This window comes from Rhinatrema bivittatum, chromosome 12 (assembly GCF_901001135.1).
Source record: "Rhinatrema bivittatum chromosome 12, aRhiBiv1.1, whole genome shotgun sequence".
NCBI lineage: Eukaryota > Metazoa > Chordata > Amphibia > Gymnophiona > Rhinatrematidae > Rhinatrema > Rhinatrema bivittatum.
Window position 1 is genome coordinate 82265977 of NC_042626.1, and position 20380 is coordinate 82286356.

At 45.8% G+C, this 20380-nt stretch overlaps 1 protein-coding gene across 2 annotated transcripts in view; it reads right to left on the reverse strand.

Annotated features, from left to right (window-relative positions):
* Window positions 1–1523: 1523 nt before the first annotated feature.
* The window catches only part of PRR15L (proline rich 15 like), a 96159-nt gene continuing 77302 nt past the window's right edge, over window positions 1524–20380 (reverse strand). The window contains exons 1-2 of one of the 2 annotated variants that reach the window (XM_029574203.1): window positions 12173–13573; window positions 1524–2714 (exon numbers count right to left, since the gene is read on the reverse strand). In XM_029574203.1, the coding sequence (XP_029430063.1) occupies window positions 2355–2672 (318 nt within the window). In that variant the 5' untranslated portion in view covers window positions 2673–2714; window positions 12173–13573 and the 3' untranslated portion in view covers window positions 1524–2354. Of the gene's footprint in view, window positions 2715–12172; window positions 13574–20380 lie in introns of those variants that run through there. The other variant, XM_029574204.1, reaches the window with a different exon arrangement.

Below are 20380 nucleotides of genomic sequence, written 5' to 3' on the forward strand. Positions count from 1 at the left end.
CAACACCAGGAAATATTTCTTCCGAATACAGGGGAGGTGGTGAGAGAATTCAAAAAAGCTTACGCTAAGCACAGATTAGAGGGGAAATTGGAGATCCGATGGGCCTCGCAGTTTTTGACTGCATTTCTCTTGTTCTTCGTACCTTAGTCAATCCCGGTTTCTGTGTTTGTTTTGATTATTTAATTCCAAGGGTGGAGATCTTTGTTATTTTTGTACTCCAGCAGTGCTCTTTCTTCCACTCAAGGTCACAGCTTTGCTTGCTTTTCTCTGTTGTCCTGGCCACTCCCTGACGAATAAAATCTTTACCACTTCCGTGTGCACCTGTGCTGGTGGTGCCACACCATGCGCTGTAGGAGCCATGGGCTCAGCAACTACTTGGAAATGTTGCAGAACCAAGCTTTTGGCACCTATGTTAGATGTCACCTCTCCCCCTCTCGCTGCAAGGGAAAAAGTGAGAATAAAATGGTTCTTTCACACTATGTCCAGAGCACAGAAAGCAAGATGGGTGAAAAGCACAGGTTAACAGCACCCATCAATCCTGCACTGCTATGGCCTTACTGCCAAAGAACATATAGTCTTCACCATCTCTCTCTCCTTTTGGATAGAACACATCTAGCTCCATCACCATCTCCAGTATTCCCCCCCCCTCCCCCTATGCATATAGATCTCAGCTGACTTATCACCATCCTTGTGGCCCCCTCCTCATGGAGACAGACCTTAGCCAGTTCCATTACCATCACCCCCTTCTCTTGGAGAGAGATCTCAGTATTACCATTGCTGTTGCCCCTTCCTGAAGCAGGTAGAACTTGGCCAGTGCTTTCACTATCCCCCCCCCCCCCCCCCCCCCCCAATATGCATAGAGATCTCAGCTGGCTCTATCACCAACCCTGTCGTCCCCTCCTCATGGAGACAGATCTCAGCCAGCTTAATCACCATTGCCCCATCTCATGCAGAGAGATCGCAGCTGGCCCCTATCACCATCCCAATTGACCCGTCCTCATGCAGAGATCTCAGCCACCTCCTTCACTATTCCCGTGGCCCCCATTCATGCAGAGAGATCTCAGCTGGCTCTATCACCATCCCCATCATTCCCTCCTCATGGAGACAGATCTCAGCCAACTCTATCACCACCCGTCACCCCCCTCCTCAAGCAGGAAGAACTTGGCCAGTGCCTTCACTGCCATTGCCCTCTCCTTGTGGAGACAGATCTCAGCTGGCTGCATCATCCTTGTCATCCCCTCCTCATACAGACAGTTCTCAGCCAGCTCCATCACCATCCCCTCCTCAAGCAGAGAGATAGCTGACTCTATCACTGTACCCGTCACCCCCTCATACAGAGAGATCTTGACCATCCCCGTCACCCTCTCCTCATGGAGACAGAGCTCAGTTGGCTCCATCACCGTCCCTGTTGCCCCTTTCCTCATGCAGAGAAATCTCAGCCAGTTCCACTGTCACCATTGTCTCCCTCTTCTGACCCTGGCTTCCTCACCCTCTCTCAGCTATCCCAATGCCACTGAAACAGCAAGTTTTCACTTCAGTTTATTAATAAAGATAATTTACAAATTTTAAAAAATTGCTTCAGTACAAAGAACTTTTTTTGATTGCAGAATAAGTAGCAGATTTCCTTTTGTGGCTCTTCACCACACATCTTGAAACTTTACTAAGCATATGTCTCTCCAATCCTGGTATGCCATACCAGGAGGGGGCTGCTATCCCAGGTAAATATTGCACCAAAATCAATAGCTCCCCTAGGGCCTGCTGTAGGGGGCTAAATTCCATTCCATGTCTCAGTATATCAGGCCCCAAGTGTGTCCATCATCAGCTATAGTGCAGTGGGGCTAAGTCCCAGAGACTGCAAGGTCCCTCACTGTTGGGCCTCTTCCTGTCCCCAGGGTCATGGCTGAGGGCCTTTTCTTGTCAGAGTACGGAGAAGGTCCTTCTACCTCTGGGCGAGAGTAGCTGTAACCTGCAGTATCTCATGCACGCTGATTCTTACTGGATAACAGAAATATTTACATTGGCCTTGGGATTGCTGGTACATGCCTGATTTCTTATTTAAATATACCGGTAGTTCATTTTTTTCAACACTAAAAATATACAGTTTTTATTTTTGACTGCTTGTTAGGTTACAATCAGCAAAAGTTAGCTCTTGGTTCATCACAGCAATTCTAGGTTACTTCATTGCCTGCCAGAGCTGGGATGTGAGTAGCTATGGCAGGTCTCCCTGACAGTTCTCCTGGGATGGGAGTTGCTGGCAGGTTTTGTGGTAGGTTGCCCTGGGACATTTGCTGCTTCCTCTGGCAACTCTGCTGGGACAGGGGTTGCTATCTCTGGCTTGTTCATCTTTGTACCACTCACTGCTCATCCCCACAGGCTGTGCTGGCTGTGTAGAGATTGGGGTTTTCTGCCAGCGTTGCTCGCACTTTCTTCTTTTCCTTAAAGCGACCTGAGTTGGACACATTGACGTGTTTGCCTTTAGTGCTTTTGTCCACAATTTTCTCCAGGCGAGCATTGAATTCGCTCTCGGTGGAGCCGTCCTGCCGGCTCTGCACCGCCTCCTGTGCTTTCTCGTTGCTGGAATAGTCTGCAGGGATCTCATACAGCACCTTGGGGCTGGACTTCTTCTTGCGCAGGAAGGTGAGTTTCCACCAGCTATAGCTGCTATCTGCCATGCTGCGAGGCCAAGAATAGAGCAACTGAGCGTGGAGCCAGTCCTGCAAATATAGGAACACCAGCATCAAAAAGGTCCTCTCTCCCTAAACGGGTGCACTCTGACCAAGAAAGACAGAGACATCAATAGAGAAAGACAGACAGTAACAGAGAGAGAGAGTGTGCTCAATTCATATAAAGGGAACATTGCTTCAGCGAACGTAGGATCAGGATAATCAAAGGAAAATCTAGAACAAGCCAGGAACACAAGACTTTTGAAGTCAAAATGATCAGACATTTCAGAACTGACAAAAAATGGACAGACCTGGGTTTCTTATCACATTATGACCCATAAAATTATGCAGCCTCACCTGCTGATTAGCCATCAAATCTCCCTCACCCCTTATCACTGCTTTATATTTCTTGGTAAATGCAATAATATCTGTATTCAAACATGTAATATATATTGTATTGTATAAGGACTGGTCCTAAGAACAAGCTCTCACCATATTATTACATGTTTGAATACAGATATTATTGCATTATTGTATTGTATTATTTTTTTATTCTATTTATTAACCTTTATTTCTGTAAAATAATAGAGACATTGATACAGTAATGCTTTGCAAAACAATAGCAGCTATAATTAAGGAGAGACTCACTGGCCATACAGACAGACCTGGCTTACTGGGAATGCCCAGCATGGATTCAGCAAAGGGAGGTTAGGTCTTACTAATCAATTACCCAGTGTAAATGAGATGCCTTATTTGGATCAGTAACTGGTTAAAAGACAGAAAAGTAGAGTGGAATGCCTCAGGGAGCTGTACTGGGCCCAGTGTCCTTTAACTTATTCATTAACGATCTGGAAAAGGGTGCAATGAGTTGTGATCAAATTTGAATATTTTTGTATTATCTGCAAAGTAATTACAACATGAGCAGGATGTGGGGATCTGCAGAAGGACTTTGCAAGACTGGAAGACTGCCTCTAAATGGCAGATGAAATTTCATATGGATACATGCAAAGCAATGCCCACAGGGAAAAAGAATCCCAAATACAGGTCCATGATGCTGGGTTCTGTATTGGGAATCACTACCCAGGAAAAGGAGCTTGGAGTCCTTGTGGACGATACATTGTAATCCTCTGTTCATTGTACAAGAGCAGTCAAAAAGGAAAATAAAATATTAGGAATGATCTGAAAAAGGAATGAAGAATAAAAGAGAATATCATATTGTCTCTTTATGGAGGCATGGCACAACCGCACCTTGAGTATTGTGTGCAGTTCTGGTCACTGCATCTCAAAAAAGACAAGAGTGGAACTAGAAAAGGTGCAGAGGAAGGCGACAAAAATGACAGAGGATGGAGCATCTCTCCTGTGATGAGAGGCTACGCAGGTTAGGGCTCTTCAGCTTGGAAAAGAGACGACTAAGCAGAGGAATGAAAAAAAGTTTATAACATGAATGGGGTGGAACAAGTAAAGTAGGGAATGTTTATTTACCCTTCCAAAGAGTAGTAGGAATATGAAACTAACAAGTAGCAGATTCAGAACAAATCATAGAAAGTACTTTTCACTCAACACAAAAGCTGTGGAATCGGTTGTCCAAGGATGTGATCAAGGTGACAAGCCCAGCTGGATTTAAAACAGGTCTGGACAAGTTCTTGGAGGGTCCTTAAACAATTAACCAAGTGGACTTGGGAAAGCCAATGCTTATCCCTAGGAATCAGCAACAAAAAATGGATCTACCCTTTGGAATCTGCTGGGCACTTGTGACTTGAATTATCAGGGCCGACCTTAGGAGGGCACAGGGCCTTGAATGCCAATGTGCATGACTCTAACCCCAAGCTGACAGGAAATTATAGTATTGGGGATGGGGCTACTTTTTTGGCAATGTATGGTATACGGCAGTTTCTCCTATTCACCTTCCCTTCTAAGGACGGCTCTGTGGATTGGCTGCTGTCAGAGACAGGATGCTGGGCTCAATGAACAATTTGTCTCACCCAGCACTACAGATCATACATTAAGAACATAAGAACATGCCATACTGGGTCAGACCAAGGGTCCATCAAGCCCAGCATCCTGTTTCCAACAGTGGCCAATCCAGGCCATAAGTACCCAAAAACTAAGTCTATTCCATGTTACTGTTGCTATTAATAGCAGTGGCTATTTTCTAAGTCAACTTAATTAATAGCAGGTAATGGACTTCTCCTCCAAGACCTTATCCAATCCTTTTTTAAACACAGCTATACTAACTGCACTAACCACATCCTCTGGCAACAAATTCCAGAGTTTAATTGTGCATTGAGTGAAAAAGAACTTTTTCCGATTAGTTTTAAATGTGCCACATACTAACTTCATGGAGTGCCCCCTAATCTTTCTATTATCTGAAAGAGTAAATAACCGATTCACACCTACCTGTTCTAGACCTCTCATGATTTTAAACACCTCTATCATATCCCCCCTCAGCCGTCTCTTCTCCAAGCTGAAAAGTCCTAACCTCTTTAACCTTTCCTCATAGGGGAGCTGTTTCATTCCCCTTATCATTTTGGTCGCCCTTCTCTGTACCTTCTCCATCGCAATTATATCTTTTTTGAGATGCGGTGACCAGAATTGTACACAGTATTCAAGGTGCAGTCTTACCATGGAGCGATACAGAGGCATTCTGACATTTTCCGTTTTATTCACCATTCCCTAATAATTCCCAACATTCTGTTTGCTTTTTTGACTGCCGCAGCACACTGAACCGATGATTTCAATGTGTTATCCACTATGACACCTAGATCTTTCTTGGGTTGTAGCACCTAATATGGAACTTAACAATGTGTAATTAGAGCATGGGTTATTTTTCCCTATATGCATCACCTTGCACTTATCCACATTAAATTTCATCTGCCATTTTGATGCCCAATTTTCCAGTATCACCGCAATTTATCACAATCTGCTTGTGATTTAACTACTCTGAACAATTTTGTATCATCTGCAGATTTGATTACCTCACTTGTCGTATTTCTTTCCAGATCATTTATAAATATATTAAAAAGTATGGGTCCCAACACAGATCCCTGAGGCACGCCACTGCCCACTCCCTTCCACTGAGAAAATTGTCCATTTAATCCTACCCTCTGTTTCCTGTCTTTTAACCAGTTTGTAATCCACAAAAGGACATCGCCACCTATCCCATGACTTTTTACTTTTCCTAGAAGCCTCTCATAGAGGCAAAAACTCATAATAAAAACTTTTTAAAATATATCCGAAGCAAGAAACCTGTGAGGGAGTCGGTTGGACCATTAGATGACCGAGGGATCTTAGGGAAGATAAGGCCATTGCAGAAAGACTAAATTAATTCTTTGCTTGTTTACTAATGAGGATGTTGGGGAGATACCAGTTCCAGAGATGGTTTTCAGGGGTGATGAGTCAGACGAACTCAACGAAATCACTGTGAACCTGGAAGATGTAGTAGGCCAGATTGACAAACTAAAAAGTAGCAAATCACTTGGACTGGATGGTATGCATCCTAGGGTTCTGAAGGAACTCAAAAATGAAATTTCTGATCTATTAGTTAAAATTTGAAACCTATCATTAAAATCATCCATTGTACCTGAAGACTGGAGGGTGGCCAATGTAACCCCAATATTTAAAAAAGGCTCCAGGGGCGATCCAGGTAACTATAGACCAGTGAGCCTGACTTCAGTGCCAGGAAAAATAGTGGAAACTATTCTCAAGATCAAAATCGTAGAGCAAATAGAAAGACATGGTTTAATGGGACACAGTCAACATGGATTTACCCAAGGGAAGTCTTGCCTAACAAATCTGCTTCATTTTTTTGAAGGGATTAATAAACATGTGGATAAAGGTGAACTGGTAAATGTAGTGTATTTGGATTTTCAGAAGGCGTTTAACAAAGTTCCTCATGAGAGGTTTCTACGAAAACTAAAAAAAAGTCATGGGATAGGAGGATTACAAACTGGTTAAAAAACAGGAAACAGAGAGTAGGATTAAATGGTCAATTTTCTCAGTGGAAAAGGGTAAACAGTGGAGTGCCTCAGGGATCTGTACTTGGACCGGTGCTTTTCAATATATATATAAATGATCTGGAAAGGAATACAACGAGTGAGGTTATCAAATTTGCAGATGATACAAAATTATTCAGAGTAGTTAAATCACAAGTGGACTGTGATACATTACAAGAGGACCTTGCAAGACTGGAAGATTGGGCATCCAAATGGCAGATGAAATTTAATGTGGACAAGTGCAAGGTGTTGCATATAGGGAAAAATAATCTTTGCTGTAGTTACATGATGTTAGGTTCCATATTAGGAGCTACCACCCAGGAAAAAGATCGAGGCATCATAGTGGATAATACTTTAAAATCGTTGGCTCAATGTGCTGCAGCAGTCAAAAAAGCAAACAATGTTAAGAATTATTAGGAAGGGAATGGTTAATAAAACAGAAAATGACATAATGCCTCGATATTGCTCCATGGTGAGACCGCACCTTGAATACTGTGTACAATTCTGGTCACCACATCTCAAAAAAGATATAGTTGCGATGGAGAAGGTACAGAGAAGGGCAAGCAAAATGATAAAGGGGATGGAACAGCTCCCCTATGAGGAAAGGCTGAAGAAGTTAGAGCTGTTCAGCTTGGAGAAGAGACGGCTGAGGGGGGATATGATAGAGGTCTTTAAGATCATGAGAGATCTTGAACGAGTAGATGTGATGTGTTTATTAACACTTTCGAATAATAGAAGGACTAGGGGGCATTCCATGAAGTTAGCAAGTAGCACATTTAAGACTAATCAGAGAAAATTCTTTTTCACGCAACGCACAATAAAGCTCTGGAATTTGTTGCCAGAGGATGTGGTTAGTGAAGTTAATGTAGCTGGGTTCAAGAAGGGGTTGGATAAGTTCTTGGAGAAGTCCATTAACAGCTATTAATCAAGTTTACTTAGGGAATAGCCACTGCTATTAATTGCATCAGTAGCATGGGATCTTCTTAGTGTTTGGGTAATTGCCAGGCTCTTGTGGCCTGGTTTGGCCTCTGTTGGAAACAGGATGCTGGGCTTGATGCTTGGTCTGGCAATTTCTTATGTTCTTATGAGGAACTTTGTCAAACGTCTTCTGAAAATCCAAGTACACAACATCTACCGGTTCACCTTTATCCACGTTTATTAACTCCTTCAAAAAAGTGAAGCAGATTTGTGAGGCAAGACTTGCTGACTTTGTTCCATTAAACCATGTCTTTCTATATGTTCTGTGATTTTGATATTTAGAACACTTTCCACTATTTTTCCTGGCACTGAAGTCAGGCTAACCGGTCTGTAGTTTCCCGGATCGCCCCTGGAGCCCTTTTTAAATATTAGAGTTATATTAGCTATCCTCCAGTCTTCCGGTACAATGGATGATTTTAATGATAGGTTACAAATTTTTACTAATAGGTCTGAAATTTCATTTTTTAGTTCCTTCAGAACTCTGGGGTGTATACCATCCGGTCCAGGTGATTTACTACTCTTCAGTTTGTCAATCAGGCCTACCACATCTTCTAGGTTCATCGTGATTTGTTTCAGTCCATCTGAATCATTACCTATGAAAACCTTCTCCGGTACGGGTACCTCCCCAACATCCAAAGCAAAGAAATCGATGGCCTTATCTTCTCTAAGTGCCCCTTTAACCCCTCGATCATCTAACGGTCCAGCTGACTCCCTCACAGGCTTTCTGCTTCGAATATATTTTAAAAAGATTTTACTGTGAGTTTTTGCCTCTATGGCCAACTTCTTTTCAAATTCTCTCTTAGCCTGTCTTATCAATGTCTTACATTTAACTTGCCAACGCTTATGCATTATCCTATTTTCTTCTGTTGGATCCTTCTTCCAATTTTTTAAGATCTTTTGGCTAAAATAGCTTCTTTCACCTCCCCTTTTAACCATGCTGGTAATCGTTTTCCCTTCTTTCCACCTTTCTTAATGTGTGGAATACATCTGGACTGTGCTTCTAGGATGGTATTTTTTAACAATGATCACGCCTCTTGCACACGTTTTACCTTTGTAGCTGCTCCTTTCAGTTTTTTTCTAACAATTTTTCTCATTTTATCAAAGTTTCCCTTTTGAAAATTTAGCACGAGAGCCGTGGATTTGCTTACTGTCCCCCTTCCACTCATTAATTCAAATTTGATCATATTATGATCAATATTGCCAAGCAGCCCCCACCATAGTTACCTCTCTCACCAAATCCTGTGCTCCACTGAGAATTAGATCTAAAATTGCTCCCTGTCTTGTCAGTTCCTGAACCAATTGCTCCATAAAAATGTCATTTATTCCATCCAGGAACTTTATATCTCTAGCATGTACCGATGATACATTTACCCAGTCAATAGTGGGGTAATTGAAATCTCCCATTATTACCGCACTACCAATTTGGTAAGCTTCCCTAATTTCTCTTAACATTTCACTGTCCGCCTCACCATCTTGACCAGGTGGACGGTAGTATACTATCACTATAGTGTTCCCCAACACACAAGGGATTTCTACCTATAAAGATTCGATTGTGCATTTAGTCTCATGCAGGATGTTTATCCTGTTGGACTCTATGCCATCCCGGACATAAAGCGCCACACCACCTCCCAGGTGGTGTGGCGCTTTATGTCCGGGATGGCTGTCATTGCAATATAATTTGTACCCCGTTATAGCACTGTCCCATTGGTTGTCCTCCTTCCACCATGTCCTCCTTCCACCATGTCTCTGAGCTGCCAATAAGTCTATGTCATCATTCACTGCTATACATTCTAATTCTCCCATCTTACTTCTTAGACTTCTGGTATTAACATACAAACATTTCAAAGTTTGTTTTTTGTTTGTATTTTCATTCTGCTGTTTAATTGAAAGGGATAAGTTAGAATTTTTTAGCTCAGGTGAGTTTTTAGTTACAGGCACTTGGACTACTTTTCTTATTATTGGAACCTCACTGTAGGGTTGCCCTAATTCTAATTCTTTTTGAGACTATCCATATCATACCTATAAGGGAGCTGTGACTGACGTGCCGTGCATGCGCGGAAAGGAAAGCGGAGCGTGAAGTACAGCAACATGGCGCCGGGAGGAAATGGAGCTGTGTGAGGGCTGCCTTGCAAACTGTTGGCGTTCTTTACGGTGGATGCGGCGTTTTGCGGGCTCCAAGTGATGTGGAGCCGGGCTGAAGCGGACAATATGCGCGTAGCGAAGCGGTGGGGAGGAGCAGTGGCGGCAGTATCTGAGTGTCGGGCGAGCCAGCAATGAGCCTGGTGATGAAGCGCGCGCGAGAGAGAAAGACCCCCCAGAGACCTCCCATCTCCCTGTCTGCGCCTTCCTGCGTGTGTGGGGCCACGCTTAACGGGACCCTGGGGTGGCGGGCGAGTGGCCAGCGTCTTGCGACAAGAATGAGGGACCCGAGCTGCTGCCGCTGCTGGTGCAACAACATCAGGAGAGGGAAGGGGTTGTGGATGATGTGAGAGAGGAAGGAAAGGGAAGATGAGAGGGGATGGACAGAAAAGGGAAGAGGATATGAGTGCGTAAGTGGGAAGGGTACGAAGTTGTGGAGAGCAGAAAAAGAGGGAGTGGAGGAGGGCTGAGGGAGAGGGAAGGGGTTGTGGATGAGGTGAGAGGGGAAGGAAAGGGAAGATGAGGGGATGGAAGGAAAAGGGAAGAGGATATGAGTGAGTAAGTGGGAAGGGTAAGAAGTTGTGGAGAAAAAGAGGGAGTGGAGGAGGGCTGAGGGACAGGGAAGGGGTTGTGGATGAGGTGAGGACAGATGACAGGGGCTGGAAGGAAAAGGGAAGAGGATATGAGTGCGTAAGTGGGAAGGGTAAGACATTCTGGAGAAGAGAAAAAGAGGGAGTGGGGAGGGCTGAGGGAGAGGGAAGGGGTTGTGGATGAGGTGAGAGGGCAGATGACAGGGGATGGAAGGAAAAGGGAAGAGGAGGCTAGTCTTACAGATATGAAAAACCTTTGGCCCCACTGGTATACGGAAACATTGACACTTACCTACAGTGCGGTTCTTACACACATTCACACGTACTCACACATGCACACCCACAGTCACATGACAAAATCATACATATGCACTCACATCACACACGCACTCAAACCACATTCAATCCTGCCTGGCATTTTATACTGTGTAAATATTGTCGGTAACCCAAAGGTCCCATTTCTACATTGTAACTTTAATCACATCACAGGGTCATTTTATGGGAGTGACAAGTTTTGAGAATCCTGTCAGTTCATTGGCTCTATCCATACAAAGTGAAATGTGCAGAAACTAAATGTGCTCTTTGCCCTCATCTTACATGTTCTAAGCAAACACTGATACTGGCAGCTCCTGCCACTGGGATGGGAAGGCAGTGGGAGAGCATAGTGGGATATGAGAATGTAGTTAGTGGAGTGAGTGTGACACCTCTCATTGTGTCAAACAGCTCAGAGGGGATGGATCTTGTTTCTGTTCTGGATCCTCTGCAAGTGAAAGCTGAACAGAAACTGGTTAGAAACACTGACAACAGCTCTGAAAAGTCACTTGATGAGAGTGAAGCAGATTTCTAATCTTCTAGGGACTGATCAAGACTCTTATACAATGGCAGCTTTCAGATTTGAAATATTATTAAACCAGATTGAAGTTCTGTGCGGGAGAAGACGATGCGTACCAGAGGTGTCACTAACCCCTCACCTGTGGGCGACTTGAAGGGCAGGCAGGTCACAGAACCTACCACCTGTTGGATTTGGGGGGGGGGGGGGGTTCACAAACCTTTCACCCTGTTGTAACCCGATGGGTATGTAGCTGTCACTTACCTCTTACGACTACTCAAGGGATATGCAGTGCTTGTTGATTTTTCACATGGAATAGCCCAGGATTGTGCAGGAGTGGGACACCAACCTCCCAATCCTTGGAAACTTTAGGGGAATAACAAGGAGGGAATAATCTCCCAAGGAATGATAAGCACAAAGCTCCAATGAGACATTTTGGTACCCAGGGACAAGCAAGTGAATTTGTATCTCCCGCCCCTTCTGGTCCTTACTCTCTCTCTCCTTCCACTGATCCTCCAGTCTGGATAGTAAGGGGAGAACAGCATTCTCCCTGGCTGTTGCCAGCCCACATTTGGACTTCAGATGTTTTTCCACTCCTTTTGCCCATCTCGAGTTATGGCCCTGCATAAGAGTAAGGGAATCGCTGCTCTGTCACCTAGAGAGATTCCCAGAGGGCCTGTGACCTGAGTCTGGGTGTGTGTCATGCACTGAGGGAGGAGTAGGGTCAAGAAAGGGGTGAAACCTTTGGCTGACAGGGACATGCTTTGTACATTAGTCAGACTTTACATGGCCCGGTAATGTGTGTCGCTGGCTGGTAGAAAAGCTGGAGAACTCCTGCTGAAGCCCTTTTAAAAGTCATAACAAATGGAATTTGTTTTCTCCGTGAATGAAATAAACATTTCTGAAAGTGCCTGAGAAGAAACGTCAGGGTAAGCCCAGATCCCCTCCCCCCCCCCCCCCGAGCAGCAAAGGAACACCTACCTGCAAAGCAGTAAGGCCTCAGGGAACAAGCGATCCTCACTAGCCCACAGCTGGTACTGACTGAGAGCTTGATAGCTCCTTGGGGGTCCTGCTGCAGCCACAGAAGAGGATCCTGCCAGGTCTCAGATGTGAGAGCAGCAGGTGCAGCTCCTGCTGGACTCTCCCAAGGTTAACCTGAATTTTAGCCACTCCTCTCTTAAGTGCACAAAGCAGCACTGAATATTCATAACTCCTGAAATGTGATCCTCTCCTGTTCACTTATTAAATAGCATGTCTGCCAGCTGTACCCTAAGGACACATTGAAGGCCAAGACAGAGACAAAGAGAGTGAAAGAGAGATTCTGTGCTCAGGGATGGTTGAGAACATGTTTATGAAGTGTAAAGTTAGCACAGAGTTAATCTGGTGTATGGGGGCCTAACACTGGGGTCTCTGGAGGATGGAGGGGGTTACACTGAGGGGTCTCTGCTGTATGGGAGGGTTACACTGAGGGGATCCCTGGTGTATGTGAGGGTTACACTGTATGTGAGGGTTACACTGAAGGGGTCTCTGGTATATGGGGGTTACACTGAGGGGGTCTCTGGTGTATGTGAGGGTAATTGCCAGGTTCTTGTGGCCTGGTTTTGGCCTCTGTTGGAAACAGGAGGCTGGGCTTGATGGACCCTTGGTCTGACCCAGCATGGCAATTTCTTATGTTAAACTGAGGGGGTCTCTGGTATATGGGAGGGTTACACTGAGGGGGTCTCTGGTGTATGGGAGGGTTATAGTGAGGGGATCATTGGTGTATGTAAGGGTTACACTGAGGGTGTCTCTGGTGTATGAAGGGATCATTGGTGTATGTAAGGGTTACACTGAAGATGTCTCTGGTGTATGGGAGGGTTATACTGAGGGGATCTATGGTGTATGTAAGGGTTACACTGAAGGGGTCTCTGGTGTATGAAGGGATCTTTGGTGTATGGGAGGGTTAAACTGAGGGGGTCCCTGGTATATGGGGGTTACACTGAGGGGGTTCTCTGGTGTATGGGAGGATTACACTGAGGTTGTCTCTGGTATATGGGGGTTACACTGAGAGGATCTCTGGTGTATGGGAGGGTTACACTGAGGGGTCTCTGGTGCATGAAGGGATCTGCTGAATGGGAGGGTTATACTGAGAGGATCTCTGGTGTATGGGAGGGTTACACTGAAGGTGTCTCTGGTGTATGGAAGGATCTCTGGTGTATGGGAGGGTTACACTGAGGGGTCTCTGGTGCATGAAGGGATCTGCTGAATGGGAGGGTTATACTGAGAGGATCTCTGGTGTATGGGAGGGTTACACTGAAGGTGTCTCTGGTGTATGGAAGGATCTCTGGTGTATGGGAGGGTTAAACTGAGGGGGTCTCTGGTGTTTGGGAGGGATACCATTAAGGGGTCCCTGGTATATAGGGGGTTACACTGAGGGGGTTTGGTGTATGGGAGGATTACACTGAGGGGTCTCTACACTGAGGGTGTCTCTGATGAATAGAAGGGTTACACTGAGGGGGTATCTGCTGTATTGGTGGGTTACACTGAGGGGGTCTCTGGTGTATAGAGGTACCTCTGGCGTATGGGAGGGTTACACCGAGGGTGTCTGTGGTGTATGGAGGGATCTCTGGTATATGGGAGGGTTAAACTGAGGGTGTCTCTGGTGAATAGGAGGGTTACACTGAGGGGGTATCTGGTGTATGGGAGGGTAACACTGAGGGGTCTCTGGTATATGGGGGTTACACTGAGGGTGTCTCTGGTGAATAGGAGGGTTATACTGAGGGGTCTCTGCTGTATGGGCGGATTACCCTGAGGGGGTATCTGGTGTATGGGAGGGATACACTGAGGTATCTCTGGTATATGGGAGGGTTAAACTGAGGGGGTCTCTGGTGAATAGGAGGGTTACACTGAGGGGGTATCTGGTGTATGGGAGGGTAACACTGAGGGGTCTCTGGTATATGGGGGTTACACTGAGGGGGTCTCTGGTGAATAGGAGGGTTATACTAAGGGGTCTCTGCTGTATGGGCGGATTACACTGAGGGGGTCTCTGGTATATGGGGGTTACACTGAAGGGGTCTCTGGTGAATAGGAGGGTTACACTGAGGGGATCTTTGGTTTATGGAGGGTTACAGTTATCTGGTGTATGGAGAAGTTATACTGAGGGGGTCTCTGGTTTATGGGAGTTTCACTAAGGGGATCTCTGGTGTATGGAGGTTACACTGAGGGGGTCTTTGGTATATGGGGGGATCTGGTGGATTACACTGAAGCTTTCTGATGGATGGGGATTTATACTGAGGGGGTCTCTGGTGTATGGAGGGACCTCTGGTGTCTGGGAGGGTTACACCAAGTGGGTCGCTGGTGTATGGGAGTGTTACACTGAGGTGTCTCTGCTGTATGGGCAGGTTACACTGAGGGTGTCTCTGCTGTATGGAAGGATCTCTGGTGTATGGGAGGGTTATACTGAAGGGTCTGGTATACACCAGTGTAATCCCCATATCCCAGTGACGCCTCAGTGTATCCCTCCCATACAGCAGAGACCTCTCAGTGTAACAAACACTCAGTGTAACCCTCCAATATACCAGAGACCCCCTCAGTATAACCCCATCCCTCAGAAACCTTCAGTGTAATCCACCAGATCCCCCCATATACCAAAGACCCCCTCAGTGTATCCTCCATACACCAGAGATCCCCTTAGTGAAACTCCCATAAACCAGAGACCCCCTCAGTATAACTTCTCCATACACCAGATAACTGTAACCCTCCATAAACCAGGGAGAGTTACAGTGAGTGGTCTCTGGTTTATAGGAGAGTTACAGTGAGTGGTCTTTTGTGTATGGGGGTTACACTGAGGAGTGCCTGCTGTATGGGTGGGTTACACTGAAGGGTGTCTAGTATATGGGGGGGATCTGGTGGCTTATACTGAAGGTTTCTGAGGGATGGGGTTATACTGAGGGGGTCTCTGGTATATTGGAGGGTTACACTGAGTGTTTGTTACACTGAGAGGTCTCTGCTGTATGGGAGGGATACACTGAGGCGTCACTGGGATATGGGGATTACACTGAGGGGGTGTTTGGTGTACATGAGGGTTACACTGAGGGGTTTGTGGTATATGGGGGTTACACAGAGGGTTTTGTGGTATATGGGGGTTACACTGAGAGGGTGTCTGGTGTACGGGAGGGTTACAGGGTGTCTGGTTTAAGAGAGAGTTACAGTGAGGAGGTCACTGGGGTATGGGGATTACACTGAGGGGGTTTCTGGTTATTAGGAGGGTAACACAGAGATTGGAGACACTTTTACCGCATATCTTGGTAACCAAACCCCCCTCCAACCTTTCACAAATGACAGTACACTTTATATTTGGGTTATTAAAAAGGCCGCGGTTTATAATAACTCCAACCCGAGCCCTAAACTATTAACAATGATCCAAAAAACCACTATAAGCCCCCACCCCCACTATAAGCCCCCACCCCTCCAAAGACCTCTAGCCCCCCACCACGCCCCCAGTGGTAGGGCTAATGTCTCGTCTTATCTTGCCTCGTCCCAGCGAAGGTAAGCATGCGGCCTTTAGCGTCGGCCCCCCTCTTGCTCATAGGCCATCTCGTGTAGAAGCCCCCAAACTACACGAGATCCCCCCCCCGAATGCCCCTTTACAGCAATTAAACAACATTTAACAACATTGGGCTCGGGTTTACCGCCACTGAACAAGGCCAACTTGATTGGTCATGTTTCCCCCCAAACTGCAGGCCTTATCCTTTAACAGATCACTTGCTCCAATCCTTCCTGCAAGGCGTTATTGTACAAATCAATTCCAACATCTGAGAGATGCACCTGATCCAAGCGGAAAAAACCTACCAAGCCCCCCCAGGACCACTGGTGCCTCACCCAAAACCCTCCTTGCTGTAACATCCATTTACCAATTTGCTTATTTAGTTTTGGTACCCCTCTTTTCCATAAAGGATCATTTTTATGGCAGAATCGAACTATGATGTCAGACCACCCCACCCTCGTAAAAGGCATCTCATTTAAAATTTTTGCCAAGTCCTTCTTCATTATTGCCACTAACTCTTTACATGACCAACTCCTGATATCATTTTCTCCCAGATGAATAAGTAAACATTGCGGGCAACCCCATTCCTGAACACGCTCTTGCAAAAAGGATGGCAATTGGCACCATTTCATTCCTCGTCCACTAAGCCACTGGACCCTCCATCCTCTGTCGTCCAATGTAAGATGTTCACCATACGGTCTCATTACTGCCCGACGATGAGCCGAATGCACGAAAGAATGGCCCACGACCCAGGCACATTTTCGAACAAAGGAGACCCCCCGCAACTCTGCAAAACAAGAAAATCGATTAAACTTATGCACCTGGATTGGAAATCTAATTATTTCCGTACATATGAAGTGAAAGCTCTGGATCTCCATCTACCTATGGCTCGGATTTCTTGATCTGAGAAACCCAATTCTGCAGCTGTAGTAGCTGCTCCAATTCGGAACGAATGGAACGTAAAACGCGTAACATCCCAGCCCAGCGCTTGCACTACCCGCTTCAAGATAGTAGAAAATTGAAAAACCGTTAACGGCTCCCCATTTTCATGTATTAAGAAAGAACCTGGCCTCCTTGGCCTGTCTGCCACATAATCCTTAATACATCTAACTGGACAAACAGCCTCATCCCTTGCTGGTATTAATGTTATCATATGCCCCCTACCTGTCTGGTCAACTTTGGAATGGTATATGCAAAATTTAACCTTCCCCTCGTATACCCAAACCATATCAGCCCGTATACCAGTGCCCTGCACATTTACCCTTGAACTAGCCACCAACTCCCGCACGCGCAAAGCTCCAAAGAAAGCCATTACATACACTGTGCTAAATAGAATCACTTTGTAGTTGGACCACTGTCCTACTATCTCGATAAGATCTTCATAGCGTATGGGTAAACGTTTATCCATCTCCCCTGTCCTTTCCCTACACCATCCCCCTAAGAGTCTTTTCACCACAAAGCTTACTAATGGACTGCCCCAGCCTCGTATCTTCTGGAAGAATGTGAAGCCCGCCAACTGAGACCGCACTGATGCCAAGGAATACCCATTCTCTCTCGCCCACAAAATGAATCGCACCACACTCGACTCCCCCACCGGGCCACCCTGCCATTCCAATGTATACAAATAATGTGTCTCGATCCCACATCCTCCTGTGTAAGATGCCCAAATGGCCGGGGCAATTGATTGATGGATCAATGACCATGCTGCATCAAGTCAAGTGTCCAAAGATGCTCTGGAAAAGGTACTCCCTCCAACTCCGCCTGAGGTGCTGCCTCTCTGAAGACCTGCCACTTGAAATGAGAAAGGGCATCCGCAATTATATTTCTCGTTCCAGGTACATGCCTTGCTGTTACCTGTATTTTCCAACTAAGGCAGCAAAAAACCAATTCACGCAATAGCAAAGACACCCTGTTACATTTGGCCGTCTATCACCTGTACTACTCCCAGGTTGTCGCACCAAAATACCACTCGCTTATTGGCAAGTCTTTCACCCCAAATATCTAGCGCTACCATGATGGGAAACAATTCTAAAAATGTTATATTTCTAGTGATGCCGTTTGTCACCCAAGATACTGGCCAGGGCTCCACATACCACTGCCCCTGAAAATATAGACCAAAACCACAAGAACCCGCCGCATCTGAATATAATTCTAATGCCTGATTTGAGACTTCTGCCTCCTGCATTATACATATCCCATTAAACGAATCCAAGAAAGCGGCCCACACTCCTAACTCATATTTCACCCGCCTAGTTACCCTAATGAAATGATGCCCAGCACGCACTCCCACTGTAGCTGACGATAGTCTACGAATAAAAGCACGGCTCATGGGGATCACCCGACACGCAAAATTAAGTGAGCCAATCAACGATTGCATCTGACGCAGTGTCACCTTTTTTGTTTTTTGAACCAACTGGACCAATCCCCTTAACTTCTCCACCTTATCCTCTGGTAAACATGAAATCATGGCAACTGAATCCAATTCAATACCCAGGAACGTAAGTTGTGTCACAGGCCCTTCCGTCTTATCATGCGCTATAGGGACCCCCAACCCACTGGCCACTTTCAAAAAACTGTCTGAGTCTGGCAAGGCTCGGACCGACTAGGCCCCCACAAACAGAAAATCATCCAAATAATGAAGCAAACTGGCACATCCTGTGCACTGTTCTACAACCCACTGAAGAAAAAGAACTGAAAGCCTCAAAAAAGGCATAAGATACCGCACAACCCATAGGCAGACAACGGTCCACAAAATAGTGCCCTTCAAAACGAAAACCTAACAAATGGAAACACGCAGGGTGAATAGGCAACAATCTAAAAGCTGCTTCAATATCTGCCTTAGACAAAGTGCACCTCTACCTGCCACCCTGACTAACTCTACTGCCTTATCAAATGACGCATACTTAACTGAACAAACGTCAGGAATGAAATCATTAACTGACGTACCTTTAGGTGACGACAAATTTAAAATGAGTCGGAACTTACCCGGCGCCTTTTTAGGAATAACTGCTAATAGCGATAAATGCATCTTAGCAAATGGCCTACACTGAAATGGGCCTGCAATCCGCCCCAACTGCACTTCCGATTCTAATTTAAGCTCAGGCAACCTCAGATGGATGCTGATCTTGCATTCCTCCCACTACCTCCTTCCCCGGGGCCCTGATACGGGATAACAAATCCCTCCTGAAATCCCCTCCCTAAAAAACTTGCCGCTGCTCTACTGGGATAAATCTGAAGCCACCTACATAACTCCTGCAACACAATAGGTGACTCGGCCTTTTGCTATAATACTTCCTCATTTTCCCCCCTTAGGTACAGCGCTGCCTGTACTCTGGGAACATTTAGTGGCTGGGTGCGCACCTCCACACTTGTGCCGGAATTTACAATCCGGGAAGAGGCAGGCGACTTTATTAAATCGCCAAACGTCCGATCCCCTAATGGCTGATTTGGTTCCTGCCCCCTGTTTACCAACATGCCTGGAGGCACGAAAGGAACTCGAACCTCCACTCTCTCTCCCTGCACTAGCACACTCCCACTACCCACAAAAGGTACTTCCGCACCTTTACTAGCCCGCTCCCCTTTTATAGTCATTTGGGTAAGCCACAAATGAATGTCATGGCTGCCCCAAGACAAATGGCGGTAACCCGCCATTTTGTCCCGGAATCTTTCATCATAGTTGAGCCACGCCCAACCTTCGTAATCCTTGAACGCCCCAACGGTTCCGCCGATGCCGACGCTGTCATTGATGCCGGCAGTCGTGCCGATGCCAATACTATCGCCGATATCTGCAATTATACCAATCGAGCCTGTACCGCCTATGACATCGATCTCGATGCAAAACATTTCATCGATGTCAAGTTACTCAATATCATTGATGCCGCTTTCCTCGATACCTATTTCGCAGTTTTCCTTTCTGGCATCGACCATTCCATCGACATCGCAGACGATGTCCATCTATACCACGGCGCCCACCATACCGCCACTTCAAAAATAGAGGGCATCGAAACTTAAGTCATCGGCTAAACATAAATCATCGATAACTCGACAGCTTCCATCTTCAGGGGAAGGGGCATTACATGATATCTTAACTAAAAAATATCATGATTTACTATCCTCCTTACCATCTTGCCCAGAAGAAGTGCGAGATCAGGATTTTCCACAGGAAGAACCCATTCCAGGACCCTCTGGTGTCCCTCCTCTACCCAAGGTTCTGCCTCCTCACCAGACGCCTCAATATGACACTTGGTCTGACACAGACTCCATGTCAGACCCATCTCCACCTCCTGCAATAAAACAGTCGCCTCCAGAGGACCTTTCCTTCCCAATTTTCGTCCAGGAAATGGCGGATTCTATCCCTTTCCAAATACATACAGAGCAAGATGCAAGACAGCAGACTTTGGAGATCCTCCAATTTGTGGATCCCCTGAAACATACTTTGGCTATTCCTGTTCACGAGATTCTTCTACAACTGCAGCAACGACTTTGGGAACACCCATGTATGATTCCTGCAGTCAATAAAAGGATAGAATCAACTTATCTAGTGCAACCCACCTCTGGGTACCAAAAAACTCAGTTACCCCACCACTCCATGGTAGTGGAGTCGGCACAGAAGAAATCCAGGAGGACAAGAACCCATTCTTCAATACCTCCAGGAAAGGATAATA